This window comes from Eupeodes corollae, chromosome 2, assembly GCF_945859685.1.
Source record: "Eupeodes corollae chromosome 2, idEupCoro1.1, whole genome shotgun sequence".
In the NCBI taxonomy this organism is placed as follows: Eukaryota; Metazoa; Arthropoda; class Insecta; order Diptera; family Syrphidae; genus Eupeodes; species Eupeodes corollae.
The window spans coordinates 87,558,352-87,579,391 of NC_079148.1; the positions used below are offsets into that span (position 1 = coordinate 87,558,352).

At 33.5% G+C, this 21,040-nt stretch overlaps 3 protein-coding genes across 3 annotated transcripts in view; 2 read left to right on the forward strand and 1 right to left on the reverse strand.

Annotated features, from left to right (window-relative positions):
- The window catches only part of LOC129945343 (hormone receptor 4), a 240,686-nt gene that overhangs the window by 67,029 nt on the left and 152,617 nt on the right, over positions 1-21,040 (forward strand). The window contains exon 3 of the mRNA XM_056055020.1: positions 14,685-14,756. The gene's annotated coding sequence lies outside the window, so the exon portion shown is untranslated. The remainder of the gene's footprint in view (positions 1-14,684; positions 14,757-21,040) is intronic.
- Positions 2,508-3,704, forward strand: LOC129945104 (uncharacterized). The gene has a single exon (XM_056054763.1). The coding sequence runs from the start codon at positions 2,508-2,510 to the stop codon at positions 3,702-3,704; it is 1,197 nt and encodes a 398-aa protein (XP_055910738.1).
- On the reverse strand, positions 4,358-8,923 carry LOC129945105 (uncharacterized). Its single transcript, XM_056054764.1, has 3 exons — positions 8,573-8,923; positions 6,276-8,305; positions 4,358-6,203 (listed from the first exon to the last, which is right to left on the reverse strand). Exons 1-3 carry the CDS (start codon positions 8,921-8,923, stop codon positions 4,358-4,360), a joined length of 4,227 nt encoding a protein of 1,408 aa, XP_055910739.1.

Below are 21,040 nucleotides of genomic sequence, written 5' to 3' on the forward strand. Positions count from 1 at the left end.
TTATTGGCAAAAGTGAAGAAACCCATATTTTTAATAGGTTTTATGGCTTTTCGTAAAAACTCATACTTTGGTTGATGTAAGGATTTAGAATATATATAGATATTTTCAAATTTTAATCCATTTGGATGTTGTAACAAACTCATCATGACATTTGTTTTTCCGCAATTTGAGGGACCAGTAATTAACCCTCTTATACTATGAGGGAATAGTTTACCATGTTTTTTTCTTTCAATATTGTTAGCCAGTTCCATATTTATTACTGGTAACTGGCATTGTTGTTTAACGAAACGCATAGTAATTAAAACTAAATGATTTCCTATAAATGACAAGTTTATATTTTAAAAGTGTCATATGACATCCAACCATTCTTACGCTAAGATAATCATTTAAAATGATTGATTATTCCAAAAAATATATCAGTCGACGAAACATTGTGAAAGGAAAAGGTTTATTAAATACTTTAATAAACAAACTACCTCTTGAACTACATTTACCTGGTTATCAATACTGTGGACCTGGAACAAAACTCCGACAACGTCTAGCTCGAGGGGATCCGGGAATTAATTTACTTGATCAAGCGTGCAAGGAACACGATATATCTTATTCTAAATTTAAAAATACATCTGATCGACACATTGCCGATAGGATTTTAACTGAAAAAGCTTGGCAACGAGTTAAATCCGGAGACGCTAGTTTAGGTGAAAAGGCAAACGCACTATTGGTTACCAATCTTTTGAAGGCAAAAACAAAATTCGGTATGGGTTGTTCTAAGAATAAAGACAAAAAGCCTAAGAAAAAAGCGAAAAATAAAAAAGAAAACGACAATAAGTCAAATTTAGATAAAAATGCTAAGCAACTCTCATTTAGAAACATAATAACAGTTGTTGGAAATAATATTAAACGTAAAAAACCCTTCAATCTGGAAAAGGCAATCCAAATAGCCATATCATCTGCTAAGAAAACAGTAAGAAAAAACAGTAATAACATTAAGACACCCAGAGTTATTTCTGTACCGAAAATTGGTGGTGTAATTCCATTTCTTGTACCGTTGTTTGCTGGACTTTCAGCTCTTGGAGCTTTAACGGGAGGTGCTGCAGGCGTAGCAAAAGCTGTCAACGATATTAGCATTGCTAAAAAAGATTTAGAGGAGAAAAAGCGTCATAATCAACAAATGGAATCCGTTGCAGTAGGCCAGGGCTTATACCTTAAACCTTATAGAAAAGGGTTTGGACTTTATTTAAATCCACAGCCAAAAAACTTCTAAGTTCGCTGCCCAATCGTGCATTAAATGAAATAGATTTGAGAAATTTTGCAAGGAAATTCATTCCGAATTTTCGAGGAGTTTTCATGAGAGATAATTTACCAAAAACTAAACCTTTGAAAAACGAATGTGGAATTGTAAATCTAGACTCATCAATTGGTCCTGGAACACACTGGGTAGCGTTTTATAAAAAAGGCAACCGAATTGAATATTTTGATAGTTTTGGAAATCTTCAACCTCCTATTGAAATTATTAATTATTTGGGTGAAAAAATTAATTATAATTATACAAAATACCAAGGTTATGACTCTTTTAACTGTGGTCATTTATGTTTAAGATTTTTATATGAATGTTATTTTCAATAAATAAAGAGTTTTATATACAATGGCTTTCATTATGTTTTTCATCACCATGGCAATGACACTTACACTGAGCGGGAGAACTTCACTTCTATCAGCTGAATATTTTCCACCGCTGAACTTGGATAAAGACTATGTTTGTGGATTGATTGATTTTCACACGTACAACTCTATACCGAATGTTGATGCGAATAATAATTTGTTTCATGTGGGCGAATATGAAATTGAAATCCCAATAGGATCGTATGAAATTGATGCTATTGCAGAATATATATCCGAAGAATTATTATTGCGAAATTCCTCCATTATTATTGAAATAGAAGCAAATAATAACACAATGGAATGTCAAATCCAATGCAACGAGAACATATATTTCAACAAGAACAGAACCATAGGAAAATTATTGGGTTTCAGTAAACGTGTTCTAGAAGGTAAAAAAACTCATTTGTCAGATTTACCTGTTGACATAAACAAGGTAAATGTAATACGAGTCGAGTGTAATATAATTACTGGCTCTTACTTTAATAATACTCCTATGCATACAATACATGAATTCTCACCAGAAACAGGGTCAGGGTATAAAATCATTGAAGTTCCAAAAAATGTCATCTATCTACCTGTGAATGTCAAACGAATAAGTACTATAACATTAAAACTTGTGGACCAGAACGGAGACTTAATAAATTTTAGAGGAGAAAGAATAACTGTTCGATTACATCTAACCCCAATATTAGAATAATGATAATCTACAATAATTATTTAACAGATATCAAAGGTAACCATTTAACTAGTTCTTCCCAAACATCAACACTGTTAACACCTAAGTTATCACCTGAAAATAAAGCCTATCTTCTGTCACTGGGATTCAAATTAAAATAATTTACAATATGAACGATATATTAAATATTACTCAAGGACCCATCTTTGATAATAGCATATCTAAGTTTGAGTACCATTGTTACTCACCATTTCTTCAGTCCTTCAATCCGAGTGATGAAATACGTATTCCCATACAACAACAAGACTTATGTATATTACCTAGTGAAAGCTATATTTATGTAGAAGGGAGTCTAACAAAAGCAGATGGAACTGTTTCAGCAGGAAAATTAACTAATAATGCAATGGCTTTTCTTTTTGAAGAAATACAATATGAACTGAATGGAGTAAACATTGACAACAATAAAAACGTGGGAATAACATCGACCTTAAAAAATTATATTTCTTTAAACGCAAATGAAAGTAAGAGCTTGGAAAATGGATCATGGACTGGGGGTAGCAGTTTTTCTCTTGCATCGGGTACTTTTAATTTTTGTATAAAATTAAAATATCTGTTAGGATTTGCTGAAGATTATAAAAAGATCATAACAAATGCAAGACATGAATTGATTTTAATTCGTACTCGATCGAATGAGAATGCTTACTTTTCTAAAGACAACGAAGAATTAAAACTTTCGATTTTTAAACTGCAGTGGAGAGTACCACACATTACCTTATCTGATTCGAATAAACTTACATTATTGAAACAAATACAATCAAATCCAATTCAAATTCATTTTCGAAATTGGGAAATGTACGAATATCCAACACTACCAACCACCACTGATCATGTATGGACAGTTAAAACTTCAAGTCAGCTTGAGAAACCAAGATATATTATCATTGCTCTACAAACTGATAGAAAAAATCAACGAAATAAAGATGCTAGCATATTTGATCATTGTGATGTGAGCAATGTAAAAGTACATTTAAATTCCGAATCTTACCCACGCGAAGATTTAAATGTTAAATATAAACTGGATCGATATGCTATTCTCTATGAAATGTATAGTAAATTTCAACAATCGTATTATCAACAACAATCAAATCCACTTTTATCGCGACAAGAGTTTAAAGATATCGCCCCAATTCTGGTTATTGATTGTTCTCATCAAAATGAGTCAATCAAAACGGGTCCTGTGGATGTAAAAATTGAACTTAAAACATTAACTTCGATTCCTGCTTCAACAACTATGTATTGTTTAATACTTCATGATCGCATAATCGAGTACAATCCATTGACTGGAGAAGTTAACAAACTTATTTAAATTGGTGTCATAATCTATATTTTTTCAGTAGAAAAAGTGCATTTGCTTAGAACAGATCTAAACATGGATACCTGTTTTGTAGACTTTCAAGGTTTTAGAGGAGTCAACAATGAGTTTATCTTAAAGGAAATGGCTGTACTTTTTAATGGATATCACCAACATTTCATACTCACTCCACCATTTCACTCTAACTTTCTTCCGTCACACCTCAAAAGACAAGCTCATTGGTTGCGTGAGTATCATCATGGTTTTACCTGGGATGGAGGAGATACAGATTTTTGCAAAGTTAAGTCATATCTTCGAAAAAAAATTAAAAATGTTGTTTACGTCAAGGGTAGAGAAAAGAAACATTGGCTACAAAAACTTATTAATAACGAAAATGTTGAAGTCATTAACCTTGAAGATCTTAACTATAAGTGTCCTAATTTAAAAGAACTAAAAAGAATTTATCCGGATATAACTTTGAAATGTTGGTATCATGGAAAAATATGTGCACTCCAGAATGTTTATCTTTTGAGCAGATACATTAAAGAAGCTAAAAATTGTAATTAATATTTTCAAATAAAACAAAAAAAACTTTTGCTTAAAATTTTAAATTATTTTTTTATTTTAATATTTACATAAAGTGCGACTTTTTATTACTATAATGATTATTATGATGATGATGAAGGTGGGTTGGGTTTTTTCCTTTTATATCCGTACGGCAGAGAACTGTGATCGTCGAAAAATTGACGTTTTTCAGCTCTTGGTTTATATGTTTTGACTTCTTCTACAGTAACTACCTGATGTTCTATGGTACGTCGTATATTTTTAGATTTTATGACAATACTTTCTTCAGAATCTTCTTGTATAGAAGAATTTAAAACCGCTTCTTTTATTGAATCGAAATTAATTTTTTGGGAAGATTCATAATTGAAGAAGATACCCTTCACTTTACAGACAGTGTGTTCTTTTTTATCCTTTGTGCTGTATACTTTGTAAGAATAATTTTTTGGTCCACCACTTACAAATTCGGTAATGTAACTTCCTTGACCATAGCAATCCAGTTCGTTTGTCATATCACCGATAAAGTCTCCAGTAGGTGGATCGAATTCTCCTTGACGACAAACATAAATAACGGAATCAGTGTCGTAGTACAAAACTCTTTCCTGAAGTTTTTCTAAGTAGCTATATAATTTCAGGCGAGCTTGAGTTGTGGTATATGCGGCAATAGAAACATTAACAGTTGATAGAGTTTCAACTGCTTCTTCTTTCATTTCGAAGCTTATCACAATATTGTTTTCATTATTTGGTAGAATTTGTGAAACTTCTATAGATGGATGAGTAAGCAAATTAAACAAATCTGAAGGATTATTAATAATACAGGTTTTTTGTTGATTTTCTCTTTGTCCAAATTTACCCCAAAAAGAATTTAAAATCAGCTTGGCAAGTGATCTCTTGCCAGGATTATCTGTTATTTCGGAGTATTCTAACTTGATTTTTTCCTTCTCGAGAAAATCCGTAATATATTTGTTTTTATCCTCTTCAGATAAACATATATTTGGCCAACCTGAAGCTTCTTGCTTTATTTTAAGGTATTTATTCATCATCGAGGTAAATAATCCTTCAGTACCTGCAGTAGGGTTATATTGGATTACATCGTATTCCCAAATTTCCATTATAGTTAGTAGCTTATAACCCATTTCAATAGCTTTTACTACTTCGTCAATCACCCATACTCCTAACAAGGCCCTCTGATCATCAGAATGGGTACAAACTCTTTCCTTAGTTTTTTCACTGCTGCAGGTTCTACACAATGAAAACATTAGTTTATTGTTCTGTTTTTGGGGTAAGACAGGGTGAAATAAGTTTTCTGGTGGTAGAATTTTACATTTAATGAGTCCATTGATACCATCAAGTTGCATATTAGAGCAAATATCATCATTACTTGTATGAACTTTTGGATGTCCAACTGGAAACTTCCCATTTTTACATACCCAGGGGTATAGTGAACATACATCAATGTATTTTATTTGCTCACCTTCCTTACACTTGTAGTAATTAAATGTATTCCCAGTTCTTCCTCCAAAGAAACCATCTCGTGGATTTAACGGGGCATTCTGTACAAGTGGGTGATTGTTTATGAAATTTAACTCTTCATCTTTTAGAAAACTAAGTTGGGTCTCAAATTCACAACCCCACTTTTCGATCACTTCATAATTAAACGATCTCAAACGTGCTGTTTTGGCCAACGTTCTCTCGTATCTGTAATTCAACGTATCGTGTTGTTCTTTATCAGATAGAGGTTCGTCTCGTTTATGTTTAAGACAAGCAGGATGACCGTGATAGTAGCAACCATGAAACTCAAAAACTTGTTTATTTTCTTCGCAGAAACCATCGACTTTAACTCCGTTAATTATGGCTTCACGTCCTTTAGCAGCATGTTTTATGTTGATTTTTCGACTTTGCTCTTCCAAAATCAACCACTTAATTGCTTCCGTTGACTGATTATCGACGCACCTGATATTGAGAAAAAACACATTTGTTTTAACATTTATTTTAGATATTGTATTCATTTAAATAACAATTTACCTGTATCCATTTTTGGGTATTAACCCAATAGTGTTCGACTGTAGAAAATTTCTTCGGTACACCAGATTGCATGAAGAAGCTATAGTCGTAGCTTCTAAGAATGGCTCAATATTACTTTCAATGAGAAAAAAACGTCTGAACTCTAGACAAGCCTCAGTCAGGATATTGACATCACTGATGCAATACTCCAAAAGTTCACGTTGGAGTTCAAAAATGTCGTTTTTATGTTCTCCGTACCATTTTAGAAATACTTCAAGTTCTTCTGTTTTCATAGTATTCGGACTGTAGAATTCTAAGGCTGGTAACTTCCCGACATAGTTTCTATTTCCTCTTGTATTGAACAAATGAGGAAAATATCCTTTTTTCAATTCCGACGATAGCTGGAAGGTTTTCGGCAGCTTAGAGAGAGCCATCGGGAAATAATTTAAGGAATCTATAAACTTAATATTTCCTATTATCATTAATATTATTTTACTGCCTCGCATGATTAATTCCGGACTTAAATTTGTTTCATTCAGTATATAATTTAATATAAATTGATGGTCATAAGATTGTCCGTTATGTGCTAATACAATGACGTTTTTAAATTTTTGTCGAACATTCAGAATATGTTTTAAGAATTTTGGGATAATGTTTCCTTCTTCTTCTTCTTCAGATTCCTGAACAACGTTCAATGAATGCCCGCACTTATTACAAAAGGCCAAATTCGGGATATCAAAACATTCATAACACTTTTGCCTAAAAACACACAAATTAGGCTCATGTATTTTCACCTGAGTATTATAAGTATCATCTGCAATAGATATGATTTTTTCACCGATAACTCTCTCTTGACGACTCTCTAAATCATAAAAAATGTAAAGAGTGTCTTTACAACTAGGTAATCTACTATCGGGAAGTATATAGCACAAATGATCTGCTTCCACGTGCTTCCTACATAATTTACAGTAGTATTCGCCACAGATATGAGTTCGATTGCCACTATATGTTTTTAAACATAGTATGCATCTTTTGACTTGTTCACAAATATTGTTTCCTTTTGAGTTGCCTGCCTTGTGTTTGTCGAAACAGTTTTTCCCTCTAAAATTTCGATTACAATCTACACAATTAATTTCTTTTGCAATTTTCGGGCACGGAGGTGTGTTTTGACATTGTGGACATGTTTTATGACACCTATGTTTGCTCTTCATATTGTAGGGTTCATGGCAATCTTCGCAATAATAACTGCAACAAAATGCAGCAGTTAAGGACGTTATTAAATTGAAGTGATTATTATGGTAGATTAAATTGATTTTTTTTTTCTCATCATTATCACCTTCAAATATGATATCACGCCCTTTTGTTCCGTGGTTATACACCGTTATTTTGTATTCCTTTAAATGTTGTTGGAATATTTTTAATTCTGGAATGCCACACCCTTCAGGGGGTATATTTATGTGTGCCTCATTAATTAGTTTTAAGGCATTCTTTGTCTGAATTTTCCCAATATCTCTTCTTATTGCGTTTTTGTTTAACACACTTTCTTTATTGGCATATACTTTGCCAACGACTAGCGCTCGAGGCAAGCACAAGTTATCCGTATTGTGTACAGATACAATACCCTTTCTTTTGGAGCATTCCTTTTCAAAGGTGTTATGGATGTTAGATCTTTTTCTTCCAGAACCTGAAGGGAGCTTCACAGATGTTATGCTTAGATTAAAATCATCAGTGCTCAGACCTGTAGAATTACTTTGGAAGATTCTACTGACCATCTCCCAAATGTCGCTAAATTTAATGGCGGAACAGTCTTTAAAGTTGATCCAACCGCTACCCCGTTCGGTGGAAAAACTCTTTCCGCTAAAAGTTATTCCCACTTTATCAAGGGGATCCAGATCTTTCAAAGCATGTTTGAACATGCCGTTCAAACCTTCCCTTATCCAGGAAGTAGGCTCCTTATTTTCAGGAACAGGTTTTATTTTGAACTGGATTTTTCTTCCGTTCAAACCAAACCTTTTAATCCTCGTCACCATTTCGTCTATTATTTCAAATCGCTATATACAAATGGGTGAAAAAGAAAAGAGTGAAAGTTAACAAAAAAAACCTTAATTGCTTGAAATAGAAGCGAGTAATAACAAAATATTCTCTTTCTTTCTCAATCCTTCGAAACAAACAAACAAGCAGGTATAGAAAAAAAAAAACTTTTAAAAATTTGTATTTAATTTTTTTTTTATTTTTAACAAAAAACCTTTTTTTTTTTTTTTTTAATACAAAGAGTTGTAAAATAAACTCTTCTGTGACTGCACAAAGTTATTTATTACCTCCTCCTCGTCTTTTTTATGATTGTTGGTGTTGTTATTATAGTTGTTGTTGTTACTGCTGCTGCTACTGCTTTCATTGATACTGTTGTTGTTGTTGATATTGCTGTCATCGCTGGTGCTACTTTCTTTTTCATGAAAGTCTATCTCGAATGTTGCTTCGTGAGGAGCTACGACCTCCAAACAAAGTTTAGGCAGCTCCCGTATTTCCTCATCACCGAAGGACTCTGCACACCTTTTTGGTAAGAAGACGTAACAGTCATTGAGTTCCAGACACAGCTGCTGTCCGTAGCGCGTGGTGCACTTCTTGGCACCCACAATCGCATATTTTTTTTTTAATGTCAGCTTCTTCATGCTGACCAATTGCTTGCTCACGATCCTGGAGTTCGCTTTTATTTTGTTTAAAATTGAAGACATTTTGTTTTTAATTTTTTTAAAATTTTTTTTAAGATTTACCACTTGCTATTCTCTACTTTGTCAAGAGTGACTGAATTCAATAGTTGAATATGCCCTGATTTTATACTTACGAAAAAAGTATAGACATTGAGCTTAATGTCTATATGTGTTTTTTTTTTGATAAAATGTTACTTTACCAATTTTTTTTTAAGTCAAATAGATATTTGATTGCTACATTTGAAATTCTTTTAATTATTTCAAACCTCAATAATTCTGATAAAAACAGATAAAGTCAATATTTTATGAAACCACTTAGAACAAAATATAGAACGAATGAGCTTCCCACAAAAAAAAAACAATATAATTCCCATGTATAATTGTTTTTTCTTTTTACATTCTTTAAAGTATTCTAACCCACAGTATTTCTGATAAAAACAAAATAAAGACACATGTTCAATGTTTGTCTTTTTGTATTATAATTATTTTCTTTAATCTGTGAAATTCCCATACATATTTTTATGAAACCACAATTTCTATTTACGACAAAAATATAGAACATTTGCGCATCTTATCTGTGAAATTCCCATACATATTTCTATGAAACCACAGTTTCTATTTATGACAAAATATAGAACAGCTGCGCGTTCGAAAAAATATGTTTTCATCGGACATTAGATTTTGTTTTCTTACTAGAAAAAAAAAAAAGAATGGAAGACTATATATGTATGTAGGCATATAAACCCATTAAACAAAATACAAACCACAAATTACAATGAATCATAAAAAACATATTGTGATAACACCATTACACATTTCTATAACTCACACTGGCACGCGCTCCTAACCCCAAAACATCAATACTGATAAGACATACACAACCACCACGACTCAAACACTACCTACAAAGGCTGCCGACCTCTTTGCCACGCGCTCCTAACCACAAAAAATTCCCAGACTAGAGTGCCCCCTTTCCTACTTCAGTTCTTAATGAGGTTAACAAATCAAATGATTTTTGACTGTAATATGAATTTTTCTATCCTAATCGATAATGTTATTTCAAAAGCTAACGCCATGTTGGGATTTATTTCAAGAACTTCTAAGTCATTCGAAGATCCTTATACTTTGAAAACTCTTATTGTATCCCTTGTAAGATCTTTACTTGAATATTTTTGCATAATAGGAAATCCCTTTACACAATCAAGTATTTTAAGGATTAAAAAGGTTCAGAATAGATTTACAAAATTTGCTTTACTTTAAAGACGAATAAATAAATAAATAAAAAATACCCTGGTTCATAAAATTAGGAAGATCACTTATGGAAAACCTTCTTGCCGAAAATAAAATTACTAGACTTTTGTATTCAATGTCCCGATTCAGGTTCTTGCGAAATTAATATTTTCCAAAAAATTACTTTTAAATTGTCTGTTAGACTTTCAGTCTTGATATTGTTTTCATTAACTGCATCTTCTTCCGTAAACATTGCATGCAACCTTACAGCACTACACATATACATATATACATATGTATATGCAATTAAATGCACACCCAACCCATGCTCCCTAGATTCACCTCGCTTATCCAACATACATTGCTTTGCTACCATATAAATATACAACTCAAAGACATGGCGCATCTCCAACACGATGGTATAGTGGTGAATTTGTTGGAGCGCATGTCTGGCGAAACTGTTCCACATAATTTCTGGAGCCGACAATAATGGCTGCAGGGATGTTGGTGGTTTATTCCCTTATGTCTGTCTGTTTAAAGTTAGTCCACATAATTTTCAGTATATAGGATAACGACTGTAGTGTCAGTGACTACATAGGGGTTGGTGACCTCGCCTCAGGGTCGACTTCGGTTGTTCAACTTTGCTCGAAAGATTGTGTTGTGATGGGGATGGTGACGATGATGGTGTAGATGATGATGTTGACGAGTATACATATCTACAAAGAATATATAGATATTATTCTGCTATGTATTATAAAAAGACTTCGCATAGAGTAGGTAGGTATCTTTGTAAAGGGAATTTTCTAACCCATGTGTTGTTGTTTTTGTGTATGGCTGCAGTGTTACTCCTAGGAACAGCTGCATTTGTTATCGAGTAGATTTTTGTTGTTGTCGGGCCTTGAGTGCAACGGACGAATGTTCGAATGTAGCAATGTAAAAGTATAGGTATATTTTTGTAGGTAGGCAGTTAAATGAAATCATAGTTCAAATACCTACTTTGAGTTGAATTTAGCCCTCCAAACAAACACGTATGCCTACATTAAAATTCGATATGAAATAATGCAAGTTAACCTATCTAACTTATGCTTTATTTATTACAATTGTGTAATGCCGCACTGATTCCAAAATGAATTAAGATCTGGTAACTCATGAATCATTACCTCAGATCCGTTTCATGATTTTCTTTAATAAAAATTGCACATAGTCCCTATATTCATAGGTACCTATATTAAGCATCAAAAATCAAAACTTACACGTGCAAGTATGTTCTTTGCATCTACATACATACCTATATATTTACCTACATAGATATGTATAAATAGAGGAATAAAAAGTTAAGTTGAATTTGAACTACCTATATGATTATTTTTTAAATACCTAATAAATGCAATCATACTTGTCTTGCAGGCACAACTTTTCAATTCAAAAAATAATTATGTAGAATTTAATTTGATTGAACAACGGTATCATACCCATAAAAGTTTATGCGAAATTCAAAAAACTTAATGAATTGTACGTTGTGAAGAAATTTACGTATTGTAATTATTAGGCGGGAACTGTATGCCTATGCGTATTTACATACCTACCCAATTCTTACCTAAATAAACATTCATAAATAAATTGTATTTATAAACTTTTTCTACTTATTAAATTTGAAAATTTAAAATAATTAATTCTATGTCGTCATAATGACGTTGACCCTTAACGTTTGGGGTTAATGAAACCAATTGACACACACAGCATTATTATTTACACGTTCTCTTTCATAAAACAAAAAAATATAACTCCAACACGAAGAAGACAAAAATAACTGAATATCCGCCAAACAGAGAGGAATTCCCACAACAAATTCTGTATTATTGAAAATTTCCTTTTATTGTCTCTCTTAATTTCGTTTGTTTAGACAATTGTACTTTTCTCTTAAAATAAATTCCCATATGATGTCACTTCCCCTACGTCAATGACACTAACCGAGTAAGATAAATTGAGATTCGATTCGTTTTAAGAGAGTGAGAGAGAGAACTTGTCTCTTTATTTATGTCATCAACGAATTTTGAAACGACCGCTACTGAGACGTAGACGTCGCCGTCGACCACCGCACACCGTAGTATTTGAACGTGTTTGTATTGAAAGCGAATTAACTTCCGCATTGCATGCGCCTTTGCCTTTCTCTATGGTGTCGTTATTTGTGTGCATTCACAACAATAAGCTGTTTGCACCGCTTGCACTTGTACAAATCTATCGTATTCATAAAAGTCGTCATGAACACATATACTTCAGAAACGACATTCCGACAACTGATACGAACTCAGGTAGATGTGCTTGGGTGTGCAAAAGAGATGAAACTAGTCCGGCAAAGGGATTCGTTGAGGAGCTTTACGATTTCACTTCCAGATGGAGTAATGTGTCACATGCCTGTTTTCAACCGAGGGATATTTTTTTGAAATTAGAGATAACGGTTGTTAATTTTGAATCTTCGTTGAATTCAAAATAATTTACTTTTAAAGAAATAAGGACATAAGGTTAAATATGAATAAGTAGATCATGAATTGTCAGGAAGAGTCTACACTTTTGTTGGGCTTAGGAAAACAGACCTTTCTGTATAATATGTGTGTTTTCTTTTCTACAGCCTCTAATTATGAATATTACTTTACTTTACTCTCCGAAATTGAAAATGGAATAAAATGTTAGCAGTCCCGTCAAGTTTATTATTTTTTGTGGAAAAGTAATTACAAGTTACAAACGAAAACGCGAGACTTTAGTTAAAACATTTTGGTATTGTTACCTATAAAAAAACGTGGTTTTTAATAACTTTTAAGAAATAAATTCCCCTAGCACTACATAACAATTAAAATATCAAAAATAACTCACGAAGCACTCGTCGATTATTTAAAAAAAAAAAATAAAACTTCAAAATCATAAAGAGCTCCACAAATTTAACGTTGCTAAATCTAACATATGGCATTGTTATCGATTTGTTTTCTGACATTTTCCAATCAATCTACATTTTTTTAATTTAACAGTAAATCATTGGATAAAAACCAGAAGAGATATCGATTTCAAATAAATTTTGTTACACAGACAATAATGCAGAAAGATGCAGAAAGGGCTCTTAAGAAAATTGAGTGGGCGGTTTTTATTAACATATCAGTTTAAAAAATGTGAAAATTGGTTAAAGACTTGAATTAAATTTTATATTATATATTGTAACGTGATACGAAACCAATATATTTTTGGAAAAAGATACAATTAACGGTTTTGTCGAAAAAACTTAACAAAAAAACTGTCTCCTCGAAAATTTTACAAATAAAAAACAAATTTATCTCCAAAAAATTTTGTGCAACGAAAAATAACGATTTTCGCATCTGGTAAAATTTTGAGAAAAATCGAATTGACAGTTTTTTTTATAAAAAATAAAAACTTAAAAAAAAAAAACATTACTAAAAATTGAATTTCGACTCAAATAACTTTTCAAAAACTTAAGATATTGACTTTAAACTGCCTTCATCTTAAAAAAATATTGTTGTCCACATTTAGTAAATTTTTTAGAAAAATTGAATTGATAGTTTTTTTTTAACAAAAAACTAAAAACCTAAAGAAAAATTACTCAAAGTTGGTAAAAATTGATTTTCGGCTCAAATATATTTTGAAACATTTGAGATCATTTTTTATAATTAATTTTAACTTAAAGAAATATTGCTTTCAACATCCGGAATATATTTGAGAAAAATTGAATTGACAGTTTCTTTTTACAAAAAATAAGAACTTAAAAGAAAATTTACCAAAAGTTGGTGAAAATTGATTTTTGTCTCAAATATCTTTTTTAAAATTTGAGATTAAAGCTTATTTTAACTTATTAGAATTATTGTTTTCACCATTCGAACAAAATTGAGAAAAATCAAATTGACAGTTTTTTTTTATAAAAAATAAAAACCTAAAAAAAAACAATACTTAAACTTGGTAAAAATTTACTTTTAGCTCAAATAGCTTTTAAAAAAATAAAAATATTTCCTTTACACTTTTTGTATTACAAAAAAAATATTGTTTTCCATATTCAGTAGTTTTTTTTTTTTTTAAATCCAACAGTCCGTTTTTTCATAAAAAAATAAAATCTACACAAAATTTTTTTTTTCAAACTAAACTGTTTCTTGATATGAAACATTTGTTGGTAATTTTAAAATTTTTGAAAATAATTCAACCGACAACTTTTTTAACCCAACGCAAAAACCTACAACCTTTTAAGCAAGACCAATCGACAGACGGGAAGTTATCAGTGTGGGTCGCATTCCAGCCTCTTTCTCATATTTGAAAGAGCACAAAATAGTAGACATGGCTGTAATGAGGGTTTATCTGTTAGCTTTTAAAATGTCGATGCTATTGGTAAAACTTTCTGAGATTCCTGATTTTCAAAAATAAACAATAATTTTGAATTTTTATTAACAAGAATATATTATTCCAAAAATTTAAATATATAAATTCTTTTCTTTTTCAGAATACAAAAATCTACACATTTGGATTTCTCAATTTTAATAAATGTGTCTGACCAAACTATACAGTTTATGAGGTATGTTAAGTTATTTATTTTTACTCTGTCTTATATTGTATACAATGTTATTAAATAGTGTTAGATTCAGCTTGTGCTAGCTACGAAATATTATGAAAGCTAAGTGACGCTAGTTAAATCAAACCACCAGGTGCCATTCGAGTTCATATATGTATTATGATTTCCTATGAAACCTTAAAAGAACGAATTAGATGTTTTTTAATTTTTTGGCGTGATAGCAGTTCATAAAGCCTGAAATGAAATGAAATGAAATATGATCAACAAATCAGTTATGTTTAAGTGGTCAAAGTAGACCCGCCCTACCGAACCATTTTTACTTTAATTCAACTTTAAAGCCTAATGCTTGTAAATCATAAACTTTTACAGTAATACATTTTAATATTTTCGATATGTATGTATATTTTTTCTGCAAGTTCTGCTCGCAGTAGGTTACAAACAACAATAGCCACTTCGTAATTCTTAAATACTTGGAATCAATTGTAAAGCACATAGACTACACCATTTCCCAACTACAATTCGACACAAACTTCCAGATTTCTATAGCATCTAGATCTTTCTGGGAGAAAAGCCATCCTGGAAGGTGCGTCAGTCTACTTTAACACAGATAGATCAAAAACAAATAAAGGGGTTGGTGGAGGTGTGTACTCTGAACGACTGAAATTAAGCCTCTCATTCCGCCTTCCCAGTCATTGTAGCGTAGACATGCAAGGGGTCTTGGGTTCAATCCCTGCCTGTGCCACCTTAATTTAAAAAAAAAAAATTAATTTTCGCGGGTACTGCCTCTTGCGAGGAATTGACAAATCCTTCAAGAGTAATTCTTGTCATGAAAAAGTGCTTTCTCAAACTAGCCGTTCGGATTCGGCCTAAAATTGTAGGTCCCTTCCATTCCTGACAACAGTACTCGCACACAGGAATGGTTGAGAGTTGTAAGCCACTAGGCCCTGGTTCACAACGGACTGTTGCGCCACCCCATTTTTTTTTTCCTGGCTTCAAGAAAATAATACAATACATCCCATTCTACCACGTCATACCGAAAATTTGGCGAAGAAGTAATATGTTTGAAATTCCCGTCTCTTGAAAATTCAGAAAATATTTTTGAGTTGTATTGTGGACTACCATCTGTTTCAAAAATGTCTGGTATTCCATGCACTGAAAACCATTTCTTTTAACATGAAACAATTTCAAATGATGTTGATGTTTTGAGCTTGCAAAAATCAGAAAATCCCGAGTAATGATCAGCAATCAACAAATAGTCCTTTCTAGATACTTTAAATATATCAGTATAAGTACAGTATAAAGATTAAATAATCAAGTATAGCATGGCAATGCCGTCTGCCAGATTAAAATTTTAATTGAATTACTATAACATAATCACACTGTGTCTAAGCTTTTTAATTATCAAAAAATTGTATTAATATAAATTTGTTCAAAAGATTTCATTGAGAATTCTGTTTCGATAAGCTTGTGCTAAACAGTTTTTTCACCTCCATTTTATTTAGATAGGCTATCATTTCTGCCTCAGTTAGGATGTTGCAGCCGAAGAAGGATCGCCTGGTTTCCATTAAAACCGGACATTTCCCTAGGAAATGAAAAACATCTTCTCTTACCCTGAGGTTACACAAACTACATAAGATTGGGAGATCCTCTCTGTGTGGCATATAATTCAGTTGAAGAAGTTCAACACGCAGTCTCAACATCGTTGACATTTCTTCCACACAATTCTCATTTCTAAAGTAGTTTTTTGGGCCTAGATTATGACAAAGTTGAGTGTAGATTATTCTGTGGTTATAGCTGACTGCATCTGTAATGTACTTCTCCCTAAGCTTCTCGTCAACGAAGGCAATAAGCTCGTAAAGTTTACCCCTCCATTCATTGAGATTTCCAACATGCAGGTTCAGTTCGATACCACACCATTGCGCGAGCTCCTTCCATTCCTCATACCAACTGAAACTTCGGTTGATTACGTGCAAAGCTGCTTTCTTTTGAAGTCTATTATTATTCATATGTAGAACTTTTATAACATAGTCTACCTGACTTTTCAGCGTCTGAATAAAGAGTGGCGAGGGACCAGTTTCTAATGCAACTACGTAGTTTGGTGTGTTGGACGGCAGGTGAAATATCCTTTTAATAAAAAATCTCACCAAATTTTCTACGCACTCGTATTGTTTGTAACCCCATACTTGCGATGCATAAAATAGTACTGGTTCCGACACAGCTTCAAATACACGAAACTTTTGTTGGCAAAACACTTTTTCCATGTAGCTCCAATCGCACTCTTGGCCTTAGAGAGCTTTTTATTAAGATGTTTTCCATACTTAAGTTTTTTGTAAAACATACTCCTAGGTATTTAAACTCATTTACGACTTCAATAGGTTTCGAATTAAAGAACCATCTTTCATTCTGACTATTTCTTCCACCTGCATTTCTGAAGACCAGTATTTTCGATTTGTTAAGGTTCACTTGGAGTTTCCACGTAGTACAGCACCTATATAGTTGGTTGATCATCAACTGAAGCGTTTGTGGTGCTGCTGATAGAAGTACTATATCGTCAGCGTAGAAAAGAGCCTTTATAGTAGTCCCCGCAAACTCCAGATATATAATCTGTTAAATCTTCTATAAAAAGTGGGAATAGAAGAGGGCTCAGCGTATATCTGATGATGCTATTTAGAATGTATATTTTGGAATTGTCTTTAAAATGATTGGTTCACGAATATTGCTTTTTTGTGTTTGTTGGCAAACTGAGCATCTTGAACATAATTGTTAATATCTGTCGTTTGACCATACCAGTATAGGGATTGACGTGTTTTTGTCAAAGTCTTAACAATTCCTGCATGACCAGCATGTAATTGCTTGATAGTTGAATGAATTTCTGATTCGGGAACTATAACTTTTCGCGCTTGGAATAATAATCCACAATCTATTGACAATTCTTCTTTAAAAGTAGCATATCTACGTATAGACTTTGGTAAAAGTTTTTGATCGTTAGGCCATCCTTTTTCAATTATTTTTTTTAGTAAACTTCTAACATGCAAATTTAATCGCCATTGCTTTTTCAATTTTTTGAATAGTTTTGTTGTTTATTAGAAAAAGCTCATGTTGCATATGCTACAGATTGACCGTCTTGAAGTAAACATGTACAGTACACATTGCTTTAGAAGACGCGTCAACTGATAATTTCACGCTTTTGTTTACATCGTAATATCTAAGCACTGGAGTAGTTGAAATCATCTTCTTAAGTTTATTAACAGCTTCTTCTTGTTCAGCATCCCAAAACCACTCAATATCTTTATTAGTTTCGACAAATTTGAAATGAATTTTCCTAGGTAGTTAACCATACCTAGAAAACGTTGTAATTCTTTAATGTTTGTTGGAGATTTTAACTGTTTAATTGCTTCAAACTTCTGCATCAACCGTCTGCATCAATCTCATATCCATTTGATGTAAATATATGACCCAAAAATGTCATCCATTTTTTTTTTCGTATTCGCACTTATTTTCATTTAGTTTGAATCCAGCTTTATTTAAAGTATCTTTTACTCTTTTTGTAATACTCGTAACTTTTCTTTACTTTCAGAGTAAATGAGAATATCGTCCATTGCAATTTTATAGTTTTTAATACCACTTAATGTTCGATTCATAACTTCTGAAAATATTTCTGGAGGTGAACTTATTCCGAATGGTAATCGCAGATATCTATATCTTCCCCAAGGAGTTTGGGGATCCATGAAAATTCTAATTATATCACTTTTCTGAACAATAATGATAGGGGTTACTCCTGGTGTTGGGTCTGTAACTTTTCGAATGACGCCTAACTTTTCCATATTCTCTAGCTCAATTTTAACTTTGCCTCTTAAGGTATGTGGTATTCGGCACGGTGGAATAATTTTGAATTTAGGATTGTCAATAAAATCAATATCATATTCGAAAGCAGTACAACAGCCTAATTTTGCATCTACATTATTGTCAACAGTATAGACTCTTAGTATGAAACTCAGGTTAGGTTAGGTTATAGTGGCTGTCCAAGATGGAACGGACACACTTAGGCCAGTTTAATGGCCCATTGTGATACCACATGAATCTTGAGGCTTCCTCCTAAGCTCAATGGAACCAGTTAGAGTCTCTTACGAAACGTGAGAGGCTGATTATCCCGATATGATTTAGATCGTTTAGATCGTTAAAGAAGAATTCTCCTAGGTAATTCTTGCGTTTTCGAGCTAGAGCAGGGCATGTGCAGAGAAGATGAAGAACCGTTTCTTCCTCTTCCTCGTCCATACAGCTTCTGCAAAAGTCATTTGAGAATACGCCTAGTCTCATGGCGTGCTTTCCTATTAGACAGTGTCCGGTTATGACACCTATTATCGAGCTTATATGCGATCTGCTTAGAGAGAGCAAGCACCTTGAACGTTTTAAATCCAGTGTTGGCCAGATGTTTTTTGTGGCTTGACACGTGGTGATGTTGGTCCACCTGGTGCCTGCCCTCCTCACAGCGTCTTGCATTAGTAGCAGTTTACAAGTAGCGATTGGTATGCCAGTACTTGCCAAACGTGGTAGGATGGGTTGTACTGTACCGTTCCTGGCGAGTTCATCTGCCTTACAGTTACCTGGAATGTCTCTATGGCCCGGCACCCAGCAAAGGTGAATATTAAACTGTTGTGCCATCTCCATTAGAGATGATCGACAGTTATGGACTGTTATAGAGTTTGTAGAGACTGAGTCCAGAGATTTGATAGCGGCCTGGCTGTCGGAGAAAATACGGATATCAGATGTTGATATCACGTTTTCTTTGAGCCAAGACAAGACTTCCTTAATCGCCAAAAGTTCCGCCTGGAACACGCTACAATGATTGGGAAGGCGGAATGAGAGACTTAATTTCAGTCGTTCAGAGTACACACCACCACCAACCCCTTCTTTGGTCTTTGAGCCATCTGTGTAAAAGTGGATTGACTCATCCTCTAAGAATGTCCTATCCTCCCAAAAAGATCTGGTAGGTATAGAAATCTGGAAATTCCTATCGAATTGTAGTTGGGGGATGGTGTAGTCTGTGTGCTTTGGAGTTGATTCTAAGTACCTTAGAATTACGGAGTGGCCAATGTTGTTGTTAGTCCACTGCGACGAAGCATTGAGGCGGATAGCAGAGCTTGCAGCTATTTGTTTACTAAATATGTCAAGAGGTGTAAGGTAGAGCAAGGTGTCCAGTGCCGCAGACGGGGTCGTGCGAAGCGATCCGCTTATACATAGGCAGGCTGAACGTTGAACTTTATTCAACTTATCCCTGTTTATACCTTTCTCTAAAGCAGTCCACCATACTGCCACACCGTACGTTAAAATCGGTCTGATTACCGATGTGTATAGCCAATGCGTGATTCTGGGTTGTAAACCCCATTTATTACCAATAGCTTTTTTGCAAGAAAAGAGAGCTACAGTAGCTTTTTTGACTCTTTCCTGTATGTTGCGTTTCCAATTTAGTCTAAGACAAGACCTAGGTATTTGGCCTCGTCTGAGAATTTTAATTGGATTCCTTTAATGTAAGGAGGGTTGACAAATGGAATTTTGTATCTCCTCGAAAATAAGACCAGATCGGTTTTGTGTGGGTTAACACCCAGTCCACACCGATCAGCCCAGAGTATTAGTCTGTCCAAGGCATTTTGTAAGAGTTCTTTTAGGATATTAAGATGCTTTCCTGAAACTGCTATAGCAACGTCGTCCGCATATGCTATCACTCTGAAACCCTCCGCATCCAGACTAGTTAGGATTTCATTCACCACCAGGTTCCAGAGGAGAGGGGATAGAACACCACCTTGCGGTGTCCCTCTACTAACGAATCGTCTACTAGAAGAGTTGCCCAGTTTTGAATTAATTATTCTGCTAGTAAGCATTAAATGAATTAACTCCCGAAGCGAACTCTCTAAATTTAGAGATGTCAGTGCAGAAGTGATTGCAGATGTGTCCACGTTGTTAAAGGCACCTTCGATGTCAAGGAAAGCAACCATAGTGAACTCTTTATGATGGAGGGAATATTCGATGGTGCGTACTAAAGTGTGTAACGCTGTTTCCACCGATTTACCCTTACAGTAGGCATGTTGAGACGAAGACAGAAGTCTTGTATCGATACGTGCCCTTAAATGGATATCGATCAATCTTTCCAGGGTCTTAAGAAGGAATGATGATAGACTTATAGGTCGTAAATCTTTAGGATTAACTTGGGAGCATTTACCTGCTTTAGGTATAAAGACAACTTTAACTTCTCTCCATGCCGAGGGAACATGGACCAGGTAAAGACAGCT

What these genes read in the sequence shown, in the direction of transcription:
- LOC129945104 (XM_056054763.1), top strand. Translation starts at nt 2,508, where the DNA reads ATGAACGATATATTAAATATTACTCAAGGACCCATCTTTGATAATAGC.
- LOC129945105 (XM_056054764.1), bottom strand. Translation starts at nt 8,923, where the DNA reads ATGAAGAAGCTGACATTAAAAAAAAAATATGCGATTGTGGGTGCCAAG. An exon ending in ATAAAAAAGACGAGGAGGAG is followed by an intron (nt 8,306 to 8,572) that starts GTAATAAATAAC and finishes ATTTGTATATAG; the next exon opens with CGATTTGAAATAATAGACGA. An exon ending in ATACCCAAAAATGGATACAG is followed by an intron (nt 6,204 to 6,275) that starts GTAAATTGTTAT and finishes TCTCAATATCAG; the next exon opens with GTGCGTCGATAATCAGTCAA.